Genomic DNA, 24,737 nt, shown 5'->3' on the forward strand with positions numbered 1-24,737 from the left:
CTTGCGCCAAAAAATATTTTCTTTTCCTTTAGAGTTTAAAGACATTTTAAACGATATTAATTTTATGAACTCGCGATAAAGTCACCTTCGAACTTCGACACCGGTTTCGAGCTTTGGCGACAGATATATCGCACATGCACAGCTGTTTCTCGCTGTGATGGAACCGAGCCACGTCTGTTGCAGAGAGGTTTTCCTTCTTTACAATACATATTTTTTAATTCTAACCTTCATGGTACCGTATACTAGGATTAAACCCATTTTGTTTTATACGAGAACATGTACTTTCTTTAGTTCATGCACTGCACATGCGATTCTCGAGGTTACTGGAAACCAAAAGTTGCGGGGAACTTGCTTTGCCTTTCTAAAAAGACAATCAAATTGGAGCTGCGAAAACTGGCTCTATGCCAGCTGCCCGAATGACACTCACGTGATACACAATTCGCCAAAAAAGTGATCTCTTCCGACGTCGGCGCAAAACTCCCCTTTTTTGGCGGAATCGTTGTATGAAATTCCCTGACTTTTCCAGATTTTGACTAAAACACTTAAATTCCCTGAATTTTTTGGTCAATTTACGAATTCCCTGACTTTTTCCGGTTTTCCAGGTAGCGTGGCAATCCTGTAATTCCTGTTCAAAATTCACTGCCATTGAACAAAGTTCTAGTCTAGAAGTGAGATTGCAACTAAACGTCATAAAAAGACCCCTGCATTTAACCCTTTCACGATGGCGCACTTTGTTTAAGACGCTCGTGTGGGATGGAAGGGAATCAAAGGCAGTCACCGTACAGGATGGAGGTTTTGCATCACTAAGCCTAATTTTATAAAAAAAAAATTCGAAAAGAAAATGTTTCACTTCTAGCATCGTAATTTTTGGTATCATTTTAGATTATTATTTGAACTCTTATATATGTTAAAATTAGCGCTTGATAACAGTTTTTTCTTTATTTTACATGAAAATATACTTAAAAATTTCTTTATCTTGTAAAATAATTTTCGGAAGCACTATTCAAATTATTCCTAGTAAGTTCTAATTGATAAAATCCATCAATAAAGTTTAAAATTAATAAAACAACACAATAAAGACTAATAAGACAATAAGATGTAAAAAAATTTTAAATGAAGGCTGAGTGTGGTAAATCTCAAAACACGGAGAAGTATCACTTTCTAACTCTTAGAAAAAGTATCCCTTTCTAACTCTTTAGAAAATGAATTATCACTCTCATTTGCGTTAGTAAATGGTTCACTAACCACACGAGGGTATTCTTCTGCTGATAAATAGCGCCTTCCCGCCATAATAGACTGGAGGTGAGGCTTTCCTAAATAAAAAGAGAAGAAACGGAAATACATCTGAAGGCAATGCAAAATGTAACAGAACTCCATATAGTAATCCTAAAAGACCATAATATATAGTAGAAGAAAAAAATAGAATAAAAAAAGGAATTTGATATAAATCAGACACGCAAATATTTATTTTAGCACGTGGGGATTTAAAGAGCTCACCTCTATTTACGCTTCCCCCCCCCACCCACTCTGGCAATAGTTGATCAGTAAAATACCAAAGTTAGACAAAATATATCAAACTCAAGGTCAGGAACCTAAAACTGTGTTCATTTCAAAAGTAATGAACATAGGATGCCATCTAGTGGCCTTCAGAAAAAAGTTCCAGCTTAAAATGCATATACACATAACCCATCCTCTGAATACAATCTCTAGTGATGCGTGGATGGGACGCCCGCCCTGAAAGGGTTAAATTCCAAAACCTCTTTTCAAAGTCTCCCAATTTAAGTATATCAAAAAATATTCCCATTGTAAACACCAGCCAAATAGTTAATATTTCTAATGTTAGTTTATCAGAGAAACAAAAGAGAATTCTGAAATATAATTTTAACTTCTCAAAACCTTCAACTTCAAAGATTTTAGCTTCTATCGAAAATGCTTTCAAATTCAATACAGTTTCAGACACACAGAAAGAAATTATTAGGCATCTTATCACCCATTACATGAAATTTCACAGTAAACCTTTGAAACCTAACCTAAATGCGAGAGAAAAAGCTACATTGCATGAAATTTATTCTATTCTAGATACTATTCATTGCAAAGACTGACAAAGATGGTCAGATAGCCGTCATGGATTAAAAACACTTACACCGTGTCCCTAAACTGTTAAAAGAAGGTCCACATAATCTAATCCTCAAAGTCTCTTCACCTTAAGATCTCTCAAAAACAAAAACTTGGATTAGATCTTCATAAACCCTTTCACACCACTTAAAATCACTTAGCCTATTTTCTGCAAATTGTGGCAGATTAAAATCACTACTAAAAATTCTAAAAGTTGCATCCCATTCCCCCTCATTGTATCAAATTTAAGCAAAATTAGTTCCCAGATTTTCGGCTTTGTTAGTTAATAACACTTAAGCCATAAAAAATTCAATAGAGTTTATATTAAAAAAGTAAAAACCATTTCCCCTAGAAATTTCATAACAGTTTCTTTTGTTGTAAAATCATTATTCATCAATATTCCATTGGAAGGTGCACTTAAATATCTAGAAATGAGACTCAGACAATTTCATTTCTCCTGTATCAAAACTAAAGAGTTAATTTCTTTTACTCATCTCTATCTGAAACAAACACATTATGTTTTCCAAAATAAGCATTACGACCAAACTGAAAGATAAGATACACATACATGCACTGGAAGCCTGGCTTCAAAAATGGAAGATACTAATTAATGTGGATAAGTCTTATTCACCAGGAAAAGAAAAATAGAACAAAATATCAAATTGTATAATACTGTTATCCTGTGGGCTAAGCAAGTAAAATACCTAGGTGATATGTTATAGGAATTTAACATGGAGGCTCCACACTACATAAATTTACTAATAAGTTCCGAACTGCTAAAGATAAACTCTTCCCCTTAATCTCTCAGAGCTCAGTTTTATCTTTAGATAATAAGTTACTCCTCTATAAAGCTATATTGCATTCCATAATAACCCATGCTTGTCCTGTATGGCACTTTGGTATCACAGTTCATATGAAAAAACTACAGGTATTACAAAATGTAACCCTAAGACAAATCACAAAAAGCAACCGATTTATTAGAAATGCTGGCATTCATAATGAACTCAAAGTTTTACAAATAAAAACACTCATGGCTAAATTAGCCAAAAGGTTCTTTAGAAACATTCATAAAGTTGAAAATGAAAGTATTCCTAAACTTAACTACGATTATAATGATATTAACAATGACAGAAGGCCTGGTGCTCTCTTAAGGTCATTAAATTAATTACTGATTACTAAATTTACTTCGTAAAGCTGAATATGCTACAAAAATAATATGCCTCACAACTGGGCTCTACTTTAATAATCATTTAATAATATTTTATACTACTCTATCCTCATAAGTAAATCTAATTTCTTAGCAGTATTTAGTGTATGCATTATAAACCCCTCCTCCCTTTTTGGCCCAACCTATCCCAAAATGTATGGCTCTGAAATCCTGCCCCCTCCTATATGCCTGCCAACAGCATTTTTGTGCTGCACTTTCTTCTCTCTTAGTATTCCAACACAGCTACTCATATGCAGATGACCTGATACCTTCACTGGATGATGAACGAGCTCCACCACTGCTGATTGTGAATACCTCTCCTCGAAAGCGAATTGAATTTTTCTCTACAGCAACTACTTACAGATACACCCATTCAATTGAGCTCTCTAGATATATAATTCCCATGGGTCTCAATTGCTATCAGATACGTCTACTCATACGCCATTATTGCTTATCCTTCAAAAAAAATTTTCACGAACTTTCAGATAAAAAGATTTATGTTATGCTTAACAAAAAATATGCACAACCTTCAACTTTGCTACATACAGAGTAGGGACTTGAGAACCTGAGATGTGACTTAATAAGATAAGCCTTATCTATTCTCGCATATGTCTATATGCATTATGATGATAGTTAATGAATATAAGAAAGACTACACAGTCTTGAAGAAGAGAAACTTTTTACAACTTTCTGTCAAAAGAGATGAGGCTCCTATTTCAGCGAGATCACTGGTAAAGTATATGTGATTTGTGAATATAGGTTTATATTTGTACTAACTATAGTTTATGTGGAAATAATATAAGAACAAAAATTTTAACATAATCATCATACCTGATCCTGTCAAGTAAAATATTCACTTTAAACAAAGGGATTATGATTAATTAACTGCATCCTTACTTCTATAAACAGTTTGTTAAACCATAATGTTGAATGGAAATGATTAAAAAATATGAATAAATAATAGAAATTTGATAATTTACAAATTTGGAATTGAATACAATAACCATCAACAAACTCTTTTTGAGCTCCCATTCGTGTTTTTTACTATGGCCGTGTCTATGAAAAGTAATGCCTTTATGAAAGGCTTTCTAAGGGAAATGCAGTAATTTTGAAATTCAACACGTAAGTGAGTAATTCTTAATCCTGCCTCTCAACTACCACTTTAGACAGCTAGGCATAGCTTTAAAATTTCAGTTTTTTTTTTTCCATTTATCTATTATATTTATTACATATAATACCACAATTAAGTATTCTTTGAAAGCCTGAAAATATCACATTTGTTATGCAAAATTTAAACATTTTATTTGAAATTTTAAAAGCTGATAAAAGCATTAAAAATGCCATGAAACTAAATTAGTTGGGCTGTCTTAAACATGACTTTGTAATTACCAGTATTACAAATTGTATTATTCTGTGTGAATATAAAATATTTATATATATATCATCTACATATATTTAAATTACATGAATTAAATATTAAAAATTAAAACTGTTAATAAAATTAAAGATCAAAATTAAATACTATTGTCAAATAGTTCAGTTTGTTGCACATAGCATAATTTTAATTTGGACAAATTTTATAGTGCATCAAATGGTAATGCTAGGCTGTGTGGATGATAAATTAAAGATCTTATTCTACTTGGAGTGGCAATGCTTCCATTTAACTGTTGAATACCACCAGTAATACCACTTAACCCTTGAATTTGGCCAAAACACTGATAATTTCATTTCTAGTCACAAATTTAATTCTTAATCTTGAATTGTGACACAACAGGATGTTGATGTCTAATATAAGTAACATGTCACAACATTTCAGTTTATGTATTTGGTTCTTTATTATAATAGCTTTCTAAATAAATATTTCCATCAGATTTTATTTTGCAGATAAAGAGGAAAAGTGACTCTTTATCTTAGACTTTAGTTATTAAGAGTATTTTAATTTTACATACATAAATAACACAAAAATTAATTTCATATTGATTTTGTTGCTATCAGTGAACAACATAAAAATATATATTCAGATTAATTTTAAAATAAATTTTAAGCACTTTCTCCAGTATAATTTAAAATTAATTTTGTTATTACCATTAAGAAATGTAAAATACTACAATTAAACATAGCAATTCCAAAAAAAATTATTTAATAAATTTCATATAATTGTCGAATGAAATATTCTTTTCTTACTGCTAAATAATTTAAATTGCTATACTTTAAAATTTCTAAGCACTTAGTTATACTGCAAATTTCAGTTTATTTTGTTATTAGTGATTTCTACACACAGAAGCTATTTTCACCAAAGAATGCCAACATAGATTTTATTTATTATTACTGCCATGCAATATCAGTAAATCCACAGCAACTTTATTTCTAATGTGCAAATAAATTTCTAGATGCGAAAGAAAAAATAATTTTAATGCAAATTTCTTACTATTAGAAAAATGATAAATTTTCATGTTTTACTTATATGTTGCAAATCTATATAAAAGTACAAATCAAAAATAGCTTATGGATGTAAAAAATTTTAAAGTGCACTCACACTATGAATAGGTAATATTTTAGTTCATTACTCTCCCAAAGCAACATGCCTTTTTCATTAAAATTAATGCAGAATCATAGTCAAATGTGATTATTTTTCCAATAGCCAGTAAATCAAATGTGTTTCAAATAATAAAATTAAAATAGATTATCTTTGACATACACGGTAACATACCTTCCAGTTGTTTCCCAGGGGAACTCTGAGGCTGCTGAATACCAACAGGTGGGAATGTACCTTTAAGAAGAATTGATAAAAAGATTTAAATTAGCATAAAATAAATAAATAAAATAGACATACTTTCCATGACTCTCAAACTTACACAAATTCAAAATAATTTTATTAAATAAAAAATTTAAAAAATTGCACTTTATGCACTGATCAACTGCATTCTGGCATTGACATCTGACAGCTACACATTTTAATTGTAATACTTTGCTATTAACTGTCCTATATTAGATAGAGTTATTGGAGTTTCTTTACCATTTAAGTTTCACTTTTATAATTATAACATAGACAGGCTTTGCAAATGATTAATTTATACTCAACAATTCTTAAATACAAAAATATTTTAAAAGAAGAAAACCTTGAAAGTTTTCAGATTTTATATTACGCACAAAGGGTCCTTTTTTTTTTTTTTTTTTGAATGTTTAGTTTGTTTCCTTTATTTATTAAATATCATGTTCTTTGCACTTAAACCATAAAATTCAATTCAATAGCAATATCATAAAATAATTTAAAAAGAGCATATATTTAGAATTTCTGATACACACTCTCGCACGCTGGATATAAAAATTTTTTTTTTTTTTTTCCCTGTACATGTTACCATTGCTCGCTTTGAAATTGTTCAGTTTCTTATTCAAAAACTCATGAATGCTTTACAAACTATGAAAAAAATAATAAAACAAATTCCAAATTTGGGCTTCCACATGCTCATATTCAGGTGCAGACGTACGTTATTCGAAATTTGAAGGCTCTAGGTACCGTTGTTTTATCACAATGCGTGAAATATACATACATTTATGCAGATTCTTCATTATTTAATTTCTTTAAATATAATACAGGGCTCTAATATTTGGTTGCAACAATTTAAAAAGTGATTCGCTGTTTATAGTGAAATGCCACAAAATGCAAAAGCAAAATTAATAGCCCTTCTGGGCTAACACCCTTTGAGCTAATAAATTGAAAATTTCAACCTAAATACAAAAAGCATTCACAAAATTAATACAGGAATTAGTTATTGATACTACAGTTGAAAATTGAGATGCATAAAATTTCTAAACAGGCAATGAAGACAAATGACTTTTTTAACAAAAGTTAAAATAAAATAAACTTCAAGGATTAAATTTTTAAGCAAATGTATTTTCAGTGTAATTACATTATACACTGCAATAGACATGGCTTCACAAAAAGCACAATAAACACCATATAAGATGAGATATTTAAATGCACACAGACACACATACACATATATTTTATGTATGTATGTATGATATATGAACGAGTTATCAAGATTTTGTGAAATATAATATGAGTATAATTTAGTTAGTATCATCACTTCTTTTTTGAAATGCAATATGTTGTGTCATGTACATATTTATGTACATTATGAATGGCAAAAATATGTAACATCACAAGTATATTTTTTTGACATTTTATGTTCTCACTTCACACACATATTTTACCTGATACCTGCTGAACATTTATTTGTTACATTTTTAAAAATTTTCGATGCAATGATCATTACAACAGGATTAAAAGCACCCCATTAGGAATGCAAATTTTTGAAATAATCATACTGAATGCAAAGCACTCATTTATGTTTTAAAAATTTATATTAGATGTTAAATTACCGTCATTTCCGGAAGAAACGCCGCAGCGTTTACGTGTTTAAAACTTAAATTTTCAGCGGGTGCGGCGTTTAGGTTCACTAAAATGAAATATTTCCTATGATGGTCATTGTACATAGTTTGGATGGCCTTGTCATTGTACATAGACTGGTGCTGTTCCCACACAAAAGACCACTCAGTTGCTTTTCGTGAACATTATTTTGTTTACATTCTTTCACTTGAACGGACCTACATACCTTATTCACCCTAAATGGGATCTCAGAACAATAACATTATTCTCCCTTTCAAATCAACATTCTCATCAGTTTGAATACTCTCTCTCCTCTGCCATTTGATGAATCTTACAGGACCCATCCTCTCCCCACCCCTGCCTTTCCTGCAATTTTTTTCAAAGGCGGCACGACTCCACCTGCCTCGCAATAGCGAACTCCGACGTATTTCCCCTTCAGCATGAACCGCGTTTTCTTGACATTCTGCTAGATACAGATCCCATCAGTTTGGGTACAAGTACTTGTTGGATAGTTTTTAAGTAAGAAGAGAGCAGAAAATTTTTAAAAATGTCACCTAAACGACACAGAAACTATACTGCTGGTTTTAAGCTTCACGTAATTTCACGTGCTGAACAAATTAGAAATATAGCAGCAGCTCGAGAGTTTGAAGTGGACGAGAGATGTATTTGACGTTGGGAGAACTGAAAAAGAACTTTAAAATATGCCACAACAGAAACGATCCAAAAGAAGTGGTACTGTAAGGTGGCCGAATCTAGAGGATAACCTTGCAAACTGGATAAAGGAGCAACAAGGAAAGGGAATGGCAATTTCGACTGTAAAAATTTGCTTACAAGCAAAATTTATAGCAAAACAAATGAACATAAATGATTTCAAAGGAAGGCCTTGCTGGTATGCAGATTTATAAAAAGAAAAAATATTTCTGTGTGTACTAGAACAACAGTCGGGCAACAATTACCAATGGACTGGCAAGATAAAAAGGCATCTTTTCTAAAATATGTGACAGATATTATTGACAAAAAAAAAAACTTCTTCGGTCACAGATAATAAATATGGATGAAACGCCGTTAGCTTTTGACTCTCCTGCAAACAGAACTGTTGATGAAACTGGTGCAAAAACTGTATCTGTGCTTACGACGGGGCATGAAAGAGCGTCATTTACATGTGTGTTAGCTTGTGCTGCAAACGGTGACAAGCTAAAGCCGATGATCATTTTTAAATGAAAGACTATTCCAAAGGAAGAATTTCCTAATGATGTAATTATTTGTGCAAACGAGAACGGCTGAATGTGCAAAACAATCATGCATGAGTGGCTACAAAAAGTTTGGCAGTGTCGTAAGGGATTTTTTTTCCAACCAAAAGGGTTATTGATAATGCATTCCATGCGTGCTCATTTACTTGAGTCAGTGAAAACCAGATGTCAAAAATTGTCTACGATTGTAGCAATAATTCCTGGTGGTTCGACAAAAATCTTACAACCATTAGATTTGTCAGGTAATAAATCCTTCAAAGCTGAAGTTCGAAAGCGGTGGGAGTGTTGGATGAGTGAAGGATTGCATACGTATACCAAAAGCGGTAAATTGTGTAGAGCATCTTATGAAGAAGTTGCAAAGCGGGTAGGAAGTTCGTGGAAATCAGTAAAAACATCGTCAATAATAGCAGGCTTTAAAGAAGCTGAAATTATATCCTTAGATAAAGAGACTGTAAACCAAGAGGATGAATGTGATGATCTGGAAGACTTGGACTTAGATCAGGATTTAATAAATCTTTTTAATTCAGATAGTGAAGAATCAGATTTTGATGGCTTCATATGATGTATAGTTTGCTGTAATTCCTTTTGTAAGTAAAATTTAAAATTTCCTTTTGTCATCCAAATTTAATATTTCGTTGTTGCAACATTTTTTATAATATAGTCTGAGTATTACAAATATGGACTTCTTTAGTGGATAAATATAAGTATATATGTGAACGTAAATATATTTTCAACATTTTTTACCTTTAATTTATTTTTGAGTTATGGTTTCATTTCATGCATTTTTCTTAACTGATATGTCATATACCAGGACTTAGGTTGAGATTTTGCATTTATACAGCCCACGACGATAACATGTGCAATTTAATCTGTTGTGGCGTTTCTGTGCAATTTTAATTTGCTTCCCGCCATATTTCTCGAGTGCGGCGTTTCCGCTGATGCCACCTTTCTTCCGGAAATTACGGTATACTTCCTCAAACATCTACCTAAATTTTCATAAATATGCATACACAAGAAAGTTAAATCTTGATTCATACAATGCATATAACTTAATTGTATAAATGCAACTTATGGCTATCAAATCCTATGAGCTACCTGCTACAGAACAGACTCTTGTATGCAATATTTTGAAAATGAAAATTTTCATACTGATGTTGCATATGGTGAAAAATAAGCAGACAATTAGCCATTCTGTTGCCAGTAACTTAACCTGAAGCATTAGCTTCAAAAAAGTGACGGGAAGCTTAAACCACATTCATTTCCTGCATGCTGATTGCTTTATCCTCCACAATAAAACTTTTCCAGCACCAAAGAAATTCAAAAGATGACCAGTACTCATTCATAGTCAAATTTTTATTTTTTACCTGCAAATGGCTGAATTCCTTGAATACCAGTATAAGCTTGCGTGAGAGCATCAAGATTTGATCCATTTGCTGCTAAATTTGTCATGTTCCCAATCCTAAATAAAAATTTGGAAAAACAATTTTTATTATTTTGTTTTACTTTAGATGAAATACAAAAATCAGACAAAAGACTTGCATTCAGAAATACAAATAGCAAATTGTTACACATATCACATCTGCTTAAGAAAAGGAAATCACACAAATAATCTTTCTGATATAAGTCATTTCTATCTGTATTTTTAAAAGAGGTTGAACTGTTGACAAAGCAATGATTTAAATTTTTATCATGCGCAAGATGCAGCAGAACCCTTTTCACTTAATCAGCATAGGAATAAAATACAACATATTTTTGCACGTACTTGCTTTGGTATTCTCACAGTGAATTGTTAAATCTCATAGAAATGCATGCTTATCAAGATAAAACACTATTAACACTACTTCCTGAGAAAATATGGAGTTCTTACTCTCATTGATAAACGCACTCGAATGGCATAGATGCCACAAGTTCTTGATAGATGAGTGGAGACAGATTGCACCAAATGCCCAAGCAGCAGTCACACAAAGTCATGACACTCCAACATGGTGGTGTTTGATCTCTGAGCTACCATTCCAAGACATCTCAAAAGTGCTCCCTCAGGTTAAAATCTGGTGAGTTAGGTGGCCATGACATTAATTGGAATTCATCCTTATGCTTCTCGAACCACTCCAATTCAACTCAAGCCTTGTGACATGGTGCAATGTCCTGCTTGAAAGATTCCATTTCTAGATGAGAAGACAGACACCATATAAGGCTTCAACTGATCCGTAATTATGTTCAGATACTCTGCAGCTTTGATGGTCTGTTCTAACAAAACTAAGGGTCCCAGAGCGACTCATGAGAACATCCCCAAAAGCATAATATTGGTTGACAATGAAGCTCGGCCAACATAGGCCCATGAGTGGGACATCTGCTGTACAGTTCCATATCAAATAGTGCCCGCTGAACTGTGCATTCCGAAGCACTTTCACCTGGACCTGCACTGTATTGGGCTGTCAGTTTAGCCATTGCCTGGACGTGATTTTGCTGTACCAAGCAGAACATTCTCTGACATCCTTTTGCTCTGATGATGTGTAAACATCCATCACCTTGGTATCTGCTGCTGATTTCTCCATTATTTATTCACTTTGCATAAATAGTAACTAGAGCAGATTGTGCACATCCTATCAGTCAAGCAGTTTTGGACATACTCGTTCTGAGTCTTTGGGCCATTACAATCTGCCCTCTATCAAATTCGCTTAGATCATCAGCCTCCCTCATCAGTCACAAAAGTAAGTGCAAGAATGATTCCTTATCTTCTCCAGAAGCAGTTAAATACTATTTCCGCTTAATCACGTGCCCTCCATGTCATCCAGATGAGTTCACTGAAAAATGTGGGGATGGTTATTATGTTTTGGCTCATCAGTTAAGGTTAAGTTAATCAAGGTTACTGTTCTGTTATTGGGACCAGATTCAGAAATGTATGAACATGTGTCTGCATGTATGTGTATGCACACACATACATTCGTACTTACATATATACATTGCATACATGAACACATAAATGCATACACTTCTGAACCCGGTCCTGATAACAGAGCAGTACTGGTTCAAGTAATGCAGAAGTAAAATGCCTACGACCATCTCGTTATTTAAAAATGTTTTTACACTGTCATCTCTCAATTCTTAGATAAGAGATAATTAAAAATTTTTATATACAGTAGAATTCCAGAAATCTGCAAAGCTTGGGACCAGAGGTCGTGCGGATTTCAGGACAGAAAAGATAAAGTATAATATTCAGACTAAAAATGCAAAATGACTAAGACGTATTAGATACATCTAATTAATTAAATTATTAAATACATTATTGCAATAATTTATTATATGCATTAAATTATTATTACATATATAAATTGATTATATTATTCATTGTATTATATGTACACAGCATCGGCGTTTGCCGATTTCGCCTCATGCAAAGATTTCCGGTTTCGGATTCTGGTGTTAGAATCACTGCTGCTGTAAAATTTCAACAGCTTTTCTTTATTTTTCCGCATATCATACACAGTCGTGTCACAATTCCATACCATTTTGCTATAAATCGAGGAGTAGCACCTGCTTCCCTCTTTAGCAGAATTTGCACTTTTTGCATTACCGTCAATGCAACGTGTTTACGTTTTTCAACGTTGCAAACAGTAAAATCACGAGTGCATTTCTTATTGTCATTGTATAAAAAAGGGCTGAAATTAAAAATATTTTTAATTTATCCATAAAATATCCGGATAAAAAAAAAAAGGCAGCTCTAACAATCTCGTGAAATGAAATAACAAAGCTCAGAAAATACAACAACATGAATTGTGAACTTGAACAAAGAGTTGAGTGAATCGTCTGCTTTTTTACTTTGATGCAGATTAGAGGGAAAAAAACTTATTTATTTTATCTTATTTTTTTTTTAACCTTTTTATATCAATAATTTGGCATTTCCCTTTTGACTCATTATTATTCGGTAATTATAGCGTCATTATCCGTTAAGTATTTTTTTCTTCGATATTTCGTACTCAATGTTGCGGTTTCCGGAACCTATAAAGTGAATGTTTATATTCTGAGAGGCAACGTGGATTTCAGGAGTTGGCGGATTTCAGGTCGGCGGATTTTCGGTATTTGACTGTATTTGTAAATCATCCCTTGATCCTGAAGTTAACATGCCTTTAATTTACTGTTAAAAGAGCATATTTTTAATCACCTTTTGGAGCTACTGCAAACATGAGCAGCAAGCCTCTTGCAATGAAAATCACTCAGTTTATGAACAGGTACAGACAGAATATTTTAACTTTGGCCCTTAGGTGTTGCAAAATGTTAAAAAAATCGTAAAGTATACTTATTTAATTAATTATATATGCTTACTTATTTAATGTTATGTGTTTCGTAAATATGCTCTTTCTAAATTCTACTCAATTTTACATCAAAATAATTTTATTTTTGCAAAAATGTTTACAAAATAGTTACTTAGATCTTAGTTTATAATGCAACAGAATAAATGTTCCCCCCCAAGTTTTCCCAGGTAAATAAAAAGGGGGAGAAACTTGCAGATCTTCCCCCATGTGTAAATTTCACATACACCATATTCATAGAAGTCCTTATGCAGCCTTTATCTTTGTAACTGTGTATCTGACACATTCTTCCAATAATTCTAATCACAGAAGTGCTTTTAATAAGAATAATAGGTACTTATGTATTATTTCAACCACCTAGAAATCATCAAAGTTTAAAAATGCATCAAGCTCTAGTAACTACACACATAAAAATTCTTGAGTTTTAAAAACCAATGATGACATTTTCGTATGCATTCTTTTTAATGTATTCTAAATTCTGATGGTTTTTATAAATAAATCATATTTTTTGTCTTAATAGTATTTTGCACTGAAGGAAACAGTTGCTTTAAATTTCTTTTTTAAGATGATTGTTACAAAACTTTCACCTAAATAAAAGTAACTTGTAAATACATTTATTAAACTGTTTTCCAGATAAATGCCTCATTAAAATGTGGAATTTGTCATGAATTTTTTTTTTTAAATTATAAATCAACATTCATTTTCTTCTGTGAAATTTGGAACATTGTAATCAAGATAGTTGCACTAATACGTAAGTACAGGAAAATATTCATATTATGTCATTTTTAAATTTAAAAAAGCACCAAAAATAATAACAAAATTACAAAATCTAACCTTTCCTACATTCCCCCCCCCAGTCCCTACAGAATGTCATTTAGACCCAAAACTATGCATGTGACCAAAACTATGGACAAACAGAATGCACTCCACTCATCCGGGAACTGGCACTGGATGTAACTGACAGATATACTTGCTATCAAACATTAAAAGCAAAATATTTACAGAAATTTCCATATATATAGCAATAGTTACTTTTGTTTAGGTGAAAGTTTTGTAACAATCATCTTAAAAAAGAAATTTAAAGCAACTGTTTCCTTCAGTGCAAAATACTATTAAGACAAAAAATATGATTTATTTATAAAAACCATCAGAATTTAGAATACATGAAAAGCATACGAAAATGTCATCATTGGTTTTTAAAACTCAAGAATTTTTATGTGTGTAGTTACTAGAGCTTGGTGCATTTTTAAACTTTGATGATTTCTAGGTGGTTGAAATAATACATAAGTACCTATTATTCTTATTAAAAACACTTATGCAAACACCATATGCAAAAGAAATATACAATGCAAACATCTTTATCACTTCACAGAAAAATTTATATCCATTCAAAAAAAGGGAAGGGCTCTCATATGATTAAGATATATATTTTGATGTCTGAACACAAACCAGAGAGTGAAATATTTTAATCTGTACACAATTAAGAAATGAAATATGAGTTTAGAAAACTTTTTTTTTAAAGTGATGAGCATTATTATGCAGACCATTATGAAATATTTTGATACAAATTTTTTTAAAGGGAGATCTCATTCAAAGGATCTTACAGGAATCATATAATCATATTGTAAAAGACAGTGGCAGGCTTCAACACTGGAACATAGCCAATTCATAGCATTATTTGCATAAATTAAAAGTGAAGAATATTTCTAGTGTAATAACTTTTTTAATAACTATTAGATTAGTTTCCTTAAGTAATAAATAAAACTGAATGTGAATATTATTCATACAATTTTATTATTTAAAATCTATAAACTACTTTCGTGAAACACCCCCCCCAAAAAAAAACGACGACGGCAAAAAATTCCAATATTGAAATTAACTATCTCCAACAATTTTTTGCCATACAGGAGTAAACATTTTAGCATTTTATTAATTTTTAATAAGCATTACTTTTATTAAATACACAACTACATGTCAAGACACTCTATGAAATTAAAGTTCATAAATTTGTTGATCTTCAAAATTTAAAAATGACAAAGCACGAATATTTGCATCATTTAAAACAGTTTAAAACTGAAAGCACAAATCTTGGCCAAAGGTTGCAAAAATAAAAGCTAAATGAAGACTTTTATGGACATGGTGCATACTTTACGCAAGGGGTTACACTAAGCCTCGAGATAGATTAATATAGTTTCACTTAACATTAAAGTTAGGGATAAACTCTAAATTACTTATAAAGTAATACCAGACTATGTAAATAAGACAAACATAGTTTTTAGAAATGCATTGTGATAAAATCGTCTTTCATTTAAACCTGTATGGTAACTCGGAATGAAATAAAAGCATGCATTTTATCAAGAAATAAATTGTCATATTAAATATATGATAGAAATAATTATCTGATTCAAAATTGGATAAATCTATACTTTCATAGTCAATTAATTACACCAGGGTTACCACGCTACCTTCCTTCCAGCTCCAGCGATTGATTTTCTGGCACCTCCAGTCAGATAATAATCTGAACCATACTTTTGGCTTAGACCAACATGCTTTTAGGCCTAGCCTTTCCACTGAGTCAGCCTAACACCAACTGGTGTGGAGAATAGAAAAAGCAATTATAGATGGACACTTTGCCATTGGGATTTTACTGGATATTATAGGAGCCTTTGATAACATTGGTTTCGAGAAAATACTTAAAGCCCTTACTGGAATTCATATTCACCCTATGATAACTAGATGGGTCATCTTTATGATTAAAAACAGGAATATCTGCGTTAGTCACACTGACTGAGAAGTAAAGAGAGATATTACTAAAGGATGTCCACAGAGTGGTATTCTTTCTCAGTTCCTGTAGAACCTGGTATTCGACTCACTCTTAGTACTTCTACGGGAGGAACCTGGCACGTCACAGGCTTATGCAGACGACCTTATTGTGTTACTACAGGGTTTCGATATTGGAACCCTACACAATCAAGCTCAGCAAATCTTGAATAAAGTATCACACTGGAGGGGGGGGGAACAAATGGCCTATCTTTCTCTGCTGAAAAATCAGAGGTCATAGTTTTCACATGGAAAAGGAAATGGAAACTGGCAGATTTGTATCAGTGTAACCAGATTATCAGACGTAAGGAATGCGTTAAATACCTAGGATGTTACCTGGACAGTAAACTCACATGGATCACCCATATAAAGGAAAAGGCACAAACTGCCACAAATGTACTAGTACTTTGCAGGCGAATCACTGGTAAACACAATGGGGCCTTAACCCAAAATCTACTCTATGGATTTATACTGCCATAGTCCGGCCAATGCTTTCTTATGGATGCATGGTCTGGATCAATGTCATTAACCAAAGCACATATTTAAACATTTTACAAAAGGTGCAAAGACTTGCTTGCCTATGCATTGGGACTTTAAACAGTATCCCTACTGCTGCATTAGAATTTTTATAGCAAATTCCACCCTTGAAATTATTCTTGAGCGGAAAAGTAATTAAAGCCATGTATAGGTTGAATAAAAATGGCACATGGCGCCAAAGGACAAGCTTCGGTCATAAAAGCCACCTAAAAAGACACATTGACATATGCCTGGACTTGGGCAATGAGATCCCTATAATCTATATGCCCAAAAATGCAATTACTAAAACAATAGTTCCAGATATACTATTCTCAACTTATATACCAAAAAGGAATGAGATAGAATCTCTAATTGACCTAATTCTAACAGGATCAATTGAATGTTACACAGATGAATCAAAATCCAATTTCACAGGAGCTGGAGCTATTATAAGAACCAAGGGATCTGGAGAAGATTTCATCAGATTTCATCTATGCCTTGGTAAGCTAACAACCGTTTTCCAAGCCGAGGTTCTGGCGATCAATATGGTCGCCAGAGAGCTCTTAGCTAAAAATACAGTTGATAAGAATATATATATTCTGACAGCCAATCAGCCATCCTTGCCCTGGCTAATCATGTCAAGTTACAAAACTGTGTTTTGAACCGTACGCAAGATTTCAATTTTCTGGCTCAGGCCTGTAACACCATTATAGTTTAGTCTGGGTCCCAGGTCATTGTGATTTTGCTGGAAATGAACTAGCTGATAAAGTAGCTAAAGATGCTTCGCAACTACCCATGTCTGGCCCAGAACCATTTTACCCAGTTTCATATCAAACGGTTAAAAAAGAAGTAAGAAGCTGGATAAAGAACAAACATGATAATATATGGTCTAAACTTCCAGACTGTGCTCATTCTAAATTGGTGCTCAGTACACTTAACTTATCAGGTAAACTCATACACCTCAGTAGAACTAACGCCAGGTAATTCAAATTGTTACTGGACATGCTTATCTGGCCAAGCATCTCCACAAATGTAGTCTTGTCTAATCTCCTCTTTGCCCAGCTTGTGGAGAAGAGGAAGGAGAAGAAGAGGAAACACCTTTTCACTTCCTAGGATGATGTGTGGTGTTTTCTGTCTCTAGAAACAAATTCCTTGGTTTTCCCTATATTAGCTTTGATTAAGCCCTTCTATACAAAGGGCTCTCTGGCATAATAGGGTTTCTGATGTATACTAAACACCTACAAGTAAGGTGAATTTGAAACCACAAGAAATAAGCATTGAAACGCCCTGCAAGTTTTTTTTTTTTTTTTTCCTTGTGTGTGTGTGTGTGTAAAAGAAACTATGCAGGGATTAGAATATAATTTGGAAATAGATATCAAATCTTTATACACCACCTGGCCATTTGGCTTAAGAAAGTACCTCTGCCCTCCTTATTTAATTTACTTATTTATTCTTTTATATATATATATATATATATATATTTATTTATTTTTACTTTAGACTCACCACATCCCACCCTTGTTTGGTCAAGAGTTTGCGTTTGGTGGTTTGGGAGGGACTGAACCAGCTCTTCATCCAATTGGGAAGTTTTAACCGAAACCCTGAATATAGAGATGGAATCTTTTGCTGATACTATATATTTGGTGTCAGTTTGGGATCTTATCTAGTTTGGGATCTTATCTAGTCACGGGAGTTACCATTTAAAACCTTTGACTTAAATGATCAAATGGCGGAAGAGCAATGGGCAACATTGCGTAAGCTCTTTTCCTTCTTTTCATAAGAAGAAAGTGCCACTAATGTTATGTTACCACGCTACCTGGAAAACCGGAAAATGTCAAGAAATTCGAAAATTGACCAAAAAATTCAGGGAAAACTCAGGGAATTTAAATATTTTAGTCAAAATCTGGAAAAGTCAGGGAATTTCATATGGCGATACCTCCCAAAAAAGCGAGTTTTGTGCCAACGTTGAAAGCGGTCACTTTCTTGGCAAATTATGTATTGCGTGAATGTCATTCGGCCAGCTGACATAGAGCCAATTTTCGCAGCTCCAATTAGATTGTCTTTTAGAAAGGCAAAGCAAGTTTCCAGCAAGTTTGGTTTCCAGTAACGTCGAGAATCGAGAGACTTGCATGTACAGTGCATGTTTAACTAAAGAAAATATGTATTTTCGTATAAAACAAAATCAGTTTATTCCTAGTATATGGTACTATGGAGGTTCATGTATTCTATTATAACCTCCATCTGCGGTACACACGGGATTTGGCCACATTATGATGATTTTAATGTTGGTGACAATTTTCAAGATCGTTCCAAGGGCATCGAAGCGTATACTACTAGGATTTTACCGCAAAATCTTTTAAATCTTTTTTTTTTCTTTTTAATAAATGCCTTATTTGTCATCTTGCAGTAAAATAAAAAATTGTAATTAGTCATCCAGGCTAACCATTTCTATATTCGCCAAAATATCGTTGATTATTCTAATTCAATTTTTAAGTTTTTTTTTTTATGTTACCCATATCAATGTTGCTGCTTCCCTCTAAGTTGATTTATTATTAGTAAATAATACTTTCAAATTTCAGGAAATTTTCTCAGGCATAATCCTGAAACTAATTCTAGCAGTACGATGACATACTATCATGAAATTTAATGCACATATTTTTTGCTTCTGTATGCTGCTGAATAAATATAAAATACCTGAATTTATTTAAAAATATCATTAAATAAATTTCTTTCTTCTTTTAGTTGCAAAATGTCAGCACAAAAAAAAAAAAAAAAGAGAGAGACATTTTTAAATCCAGATTGGGCATCTTCTGTGCGAAAAAAAATCGCATATTATAGTTATAATGGGGGGAATATGTAATTGGTGAATTTTTGTGTTTTTGTAAAATAATTAATTTACCTTTTAGAACAGCTAATGTACAGTACGGGGATAGACTGGAATTTTCTTAAAACACATCTGGAAAAATCAGGGAATTTCATTCTCCCATTTGAGTGGCAACCCTGTTACATTCACTTCAATATATTCTGGTTACAGCCACAATAGGTTATCCGCCCTGTTTGCAATATTAGTAACTCACATTTTTAACACTACAAATGAACATTTTGGGGCAAAAATATACATATTTAATCATACTTATGTTATGTTTTGCAATACACATTTTAAGGAATACAGGCATGAAAATGCTAAAACAACAATTGACAAAACTTTCTCGTAAATAAAAAGGTATTATATATACCCATTAACTCCAGTAAAAGTTCCCATGTTTGAAATAGATGTGTTGTTTAGACCCAAAGCCATGCTAGTAACGGGACTAACAGAACCCACTCCACTCATTGGGGAACTGGCACTGGATGTACTACCAGACATATTTCCTGCCAAACATAAAAGCAAAATATTTGTAGAAAGTTCAATATATGTAGCAAACAGCACATGCAAAAGAAATATATAATGCAAAAATCTTTATCATAATAGAAAACATGAGAAATGTATGAGTTATAATAAATATATGAGGGTAAGGTGAAAAGTTCTCAGCCTGACAATAAAAGACTGCAAATTTCAGTTAAAAAATTATTTTATTTTTCTACATAATCTCCCTTGACTTGAAACACACTTTGTCCAGCATTTCTCCAACATCAGTATTCCTTCCCGGAAGTGAGAGTCTGGAAGGTTGTGAAAATATTCATCTATGACTCTCTCAACTTCTTCATTAAATGCAAAGTGCTTCCCAGAAACAATTTTCAAATTTCTTCAAGTTTGAGAGCAGATGGAAGCCTGAGGGTGCCAAATCAGAAGAACGGGAGGATGAACGAGCAAATCGTAATTTCCCAAATCGTGCAGTTTTCCCATTGCCAATGCACCCTTATGCACAGGTACATTGTCCTGGTGAAATATGATTTTTTTCTTCTTCAAGCCAGGCCTTTTCTCGCGAATTTTGGCATCCAGCTGGTCAAGAAGGTTGGAGTAATATTTGCCTGCAATTCTCCTCCCTTTTGCAAGGTAATCAAGTAATAGGATCCCTTTTGCATCCCAAAACATACTGGGCATGACATTTGCACCACATGGCAATTGACTTTGCTTTCTTTGACGCTGAACTACTGGCTTCCACCCACTGCTTGGACTTTTGTTTCATTTCTGGTGTGTAATGATGGACCCATGTCTTATCCATGGTGACAAATCACTGCACAAAATCCATAGGATTCCTACTGAATTGCTCCAAAGATCGCAACGAAAATCGTTTGCGCATCTGCTTCTTTTGATCGAAATTCAGCAAATGTGGCATCTAACTTGCACAGAGCTTTTGCATTCCTAATTCCTAATGCAAGATGTTTCTCACCCTTTCTTCTGATATCCTCTCACAGCTTCAGCTATCTCACAAACCTTCACTCGCCTGTCGTCCAACATAATATCATGCACTTTTTCAATGGTTTTGGGTGTGGTTGCGGTTTTCGGCCATTCTTCACGTGGGTCATTTTCGACGGATATGCGACCACGTTTAAATTCAGCTGCTCACTTTTTAATGGTTGACATGGAAGGAGCAGAGTCCCCATAAACTTTTATCAACTTCGGGTGAATTTCCTTAGGGCTTAATCCATCCAAAACAAAGAATTTTATGACCGCACAATAGTCAAGTTTATCCATTTTAAATAACTGAAATCACTCAACACTCCAAGAATGACACGCAAGACGTCTACTGCAAAAATTTGTGTAAACAAACTACTTCAGAGAACAAGTTGAAACTTGTCATATGAACTAATAACACCTGCACCCAGGTAGGAAATGTAAATTTTTGCTGATTGGAACGTCATTTCTTAGTCAGGTTGAGAACTTTTCACCTTACCCTCATATGATCAGCTTGCTTAGTAGTAATAACATTCTTAGCAAAAACATCTAAAATTAAATCATTTATATATATATAAATTAGTAACAGAAACTGTCTCAAAAACTGAAGAATTTTCTTCCTTTCTTTCAATGGAAAGATTTCAACCATTTTATAAACCATCTCAACAAAAGATTCTTTATCAAAGCAGTTCAATGCAACAAAGCCGACTTATACCCAAGGCCTGTCAGAGAGGGAAAAAATTCCAGCTCCCAGTTTAAAGTGGGTTTCGCAAAATTCACGACTATGTGGTGCTCACAAGCCGCTATACATTCAACATTTGTAACGCAGCTTATTAATAAAAAAAATGTATTTTATAAGTATCACTATTTGCTAATAGTAACATAGGATGGTATATTGTTGCATGACATAGTGCAAAGTTTTTTACTGACTATTTAGTAAAATTTCCTTAAATTTTCAATAATTTACAAAAATAATACAGCACAATTCTGATAATCTGTAAATGCTTGTAATCCAAAAATGTAAAATTTGTCTCAAAATAATGGATAATCTTACCTGCAGCCGCAAGCCCATGAATACCTGCTGAACCACTACTACTACTAGCTGCTGCCAGTGCTGTTAAATTTTGCATCATCATAGAGTTGATGCCCACTATATGAAAAAAAAAAAAAAAAAAAAACTTCATTATTCAAAAGTATTAAAGAAGAAGAAAGAATCACATGGCATTTAATTACAAATATTTATATGCCACTTGACATTTCATTACATAAAAATATTACATAAAATTAAACAAGAAGGAAAAATCTGTCTCATTTATTAATTTCTAGTCAACTTTGTCTACATAGATATATTTATTTTGATTAAATGTAAAGCTTGCTTAATTACATTTCAACTGGTACACTTGTACCAACAATAAGAACCAAGACATATGTGGGGCAAATTAAGCACTGGGCTTTATGTAAAAAATGACTATCCCAAAATTAAATTTTAATAAACTTAATGCAAAAAGTAATAAAATTATTCAGAAAATCAATTTAAGATTTGGTTTAAAGAGTTAAGTTTGTGGGCACAACACTACAAAAATTTTTTACTAGAGCACAAATTTTGTAATGCAAACAATATATGAAAATTAAACATAAACACATCAAAATTATAACTCATTTGAACTTTTTAAAGAGCAAAACTACGATTCTTTAACAGATGAAATGTACGTTAAAACACCAAAATTTAGGTATCATAACTAAATTATATTTCTTGTACCATTTATAAATGTGAGAAAACTGATTACAATGTAAAACAAAAGAAAATGTACCCGGGTTGTTCGTAGTTAAACTTGCCAAAGCAGCCAAGCTCTGTATATTGGCAGCATTCACATCTAAAATAAATTAAGGGGATTATGAATAACTTAGTACATTAGTAGAATGAATAATTTCAAGTAATTTGAAAATAATGAAACTCTTGATAACTAAGATAACAAAAACACACTGATTTAAAGCAGAACAAAAATACATAAATAAATAAAAATTTTCAAATTTCTAAAATGAAATGTTAATGATTTTAATAAATATCTCAGAATAATAAAGAAAACTGTACACACCTTTTTCATTATTGTGGACATACCCAAAATATAAATTTTTAGTAAATAATCGGTGTTAAGTAAAATAAACATAGTTACTATTCATTATTATCCTACTCTATAATAATAGTTTGTCAAAGAACTGAAATTTTTAAAACTTGTGTTGAAATCCAATAAAATCAATTAAATAAATTCAATCCAAAAGCTTTTTATAGCCTCTGGTCATAAATATTTTTCAGTCTGACAGAAGTTTTAATCCACAGGCGAACTTAATGCATTTTGTTGTGATTGCTTCAGAGCACCCTCCCTTTCTTTCCCTGATGATGTTTCTTGTTGACTGATGATACATCATTCTTAAACCACAGCAAAACAGTAAATATAAAATAGATTTTTAAAATACCTAACTTATATATAGACATTTTTATCTGCATCTATATGCACATACCACAGACATTCCAGTTACAGAGATTTCTTCCTTCTCTGTATCCCAGAAAGAATGAATGCCCAGACAGAAAGACATAATAAAATGCCCAATGCAGGAAAAACCAAACAATCACAAGAATCTACTACATTAACTTTGTTTTCTTATATCTGATGATAACAGCAACACTTAACTCAAACACCTTGTAATATTATTTTATATAATTTCAGAAGAGAAGAGAAAGAATTTTACAAGATTTCTTGTGTGCTTATTAATATCTTGATACCAGCTCGTTAAAGCAACCACTAAATAAAGCTTTGCAACATCTGAGATTTGCATATTAGTTCGATTATCTTCCATAAAAGCCAACAATTTTAAAAAATTGTATAAATAAACCAAACATTTTTGGACTTTTCAGTAAAGTTACATCACATAACATTTTGCAAAGCTAAGTTTTTTGCAGGATACAGAGAAGGAAGCAGTATTATTTATTGTTCATGAAGGTGAAATTTTTGGCATTTTGGAAACTAAAACATATTGTTGCGTGCGTACAGGTTCGTTATGAAATGAATGCACAAGTCCGATGAAAAATGAACAAAAAAAAATTTATTATTATCACAACAAAAATGCTTAAATTTTCTCAAATTATCATGCAGTATTACAATATCTCACAGTAGTTATCTTTTAACTACTCAAATGTCCAATAGAACGCAATTAAAAACAGCTAAAGAACGCTAATCCGCGAATTCGCTACAATCAACAAGAGCAGTTTTCTAAACAACAACAAACTAAGCAACTACTACAAACTGAGATGTTTTCCTCCTTTTATAAGATTTTAAAATCATGCGCTAGAATTTTCCAGTACTTTCTCGAAATCAAAAAGAGATATTTATTTATTTAATGCACGCGCTCTTGTAATTTCAATTTTACGGCTTAGCTTTCTTTTAATATTCGTCACGCGCTGCACTGCGCGAGAAATAAAATCATTTAATTTGTAATTGAACTAACATTAGCTTTTTAAATACCAAATTCGTAACACTGCCCCCTTCCCAAGGACTGCACGTCCCGGGCAGTACAATCCCTGGACAGGAAGCTAAACTTACAACTGTGGCATAAATGCATTAATAAGCATTACATTACAATAATAAACAACATGAACAATAAATGCAATACATAAAACAAATCAAATACACATTTAAAAACAAAATGGACCATGGTCTTATACTATTTACAATTATTTACATTATGTATTATGGCCATAGTAATGAGCTAACCTGTCGTAATGAACGAC

The 24,737-nt window shown here is 32.6% G+C and overlaps 1 protein-coding gene across 6 annotated transcripts in view; it reads right to left on the reverse strand.

Annotated features, from left to right (window-relative positions):
- Positions 1-24,737, reverse strand: part of LOC118188171 (CUGBP Elav-like family member 1-A) — a 120,674-nt gene that overhangs the window by 16,715 nt on the left and 79,222 nt on the right. For 5 of the 6 annotated variants that reach the window (XM_085814230.1, XM_085814221.1, XM_085814227.1 and 2 more), the window contains 5 exons: positions 22,762-22,824; positions 22,005-22,100; positions 19,848-19,983; positions 10,330-10,424; positions 6,021-6,092 (listed from right to left, as the gene is read on the reverse strand). In XM_085814230.1, coding sequence (XP_085670356.1) covers positions 6,021-6,092; positions 10,330-10,424; positions 19,848-19,983; positions 22,005-22,100; positions 22,762-22,824 — 462 coding nt within the window. The remainder of the gene's footprint in view (positions 1-6,020; positions 6,093-10,329; positions 10,425-19,847; positions 19,984-22,004; positions 22,101-22,761; positions 22,825-24,737) is intronic. The other variant, XM_085814232.1, reaches the window with a different exon arrangement.

The sequence above is a fragment of the Stegodyphus dumicola genome, chromosome 1, assembly GCF_044657685.1.
Source record: "Stegodyphus dumicola isolate Sdum_Otavi_A_Nest chromosome 1, ASM4465768v1".
Classification (NCBI taxonomy): domain Eukaryota; kingdom Metazoa; phylum Arthropoda; class Arachnida; order Araneae; family Eresidae; genus Stegodyphus; species Stegodyphus dumicola.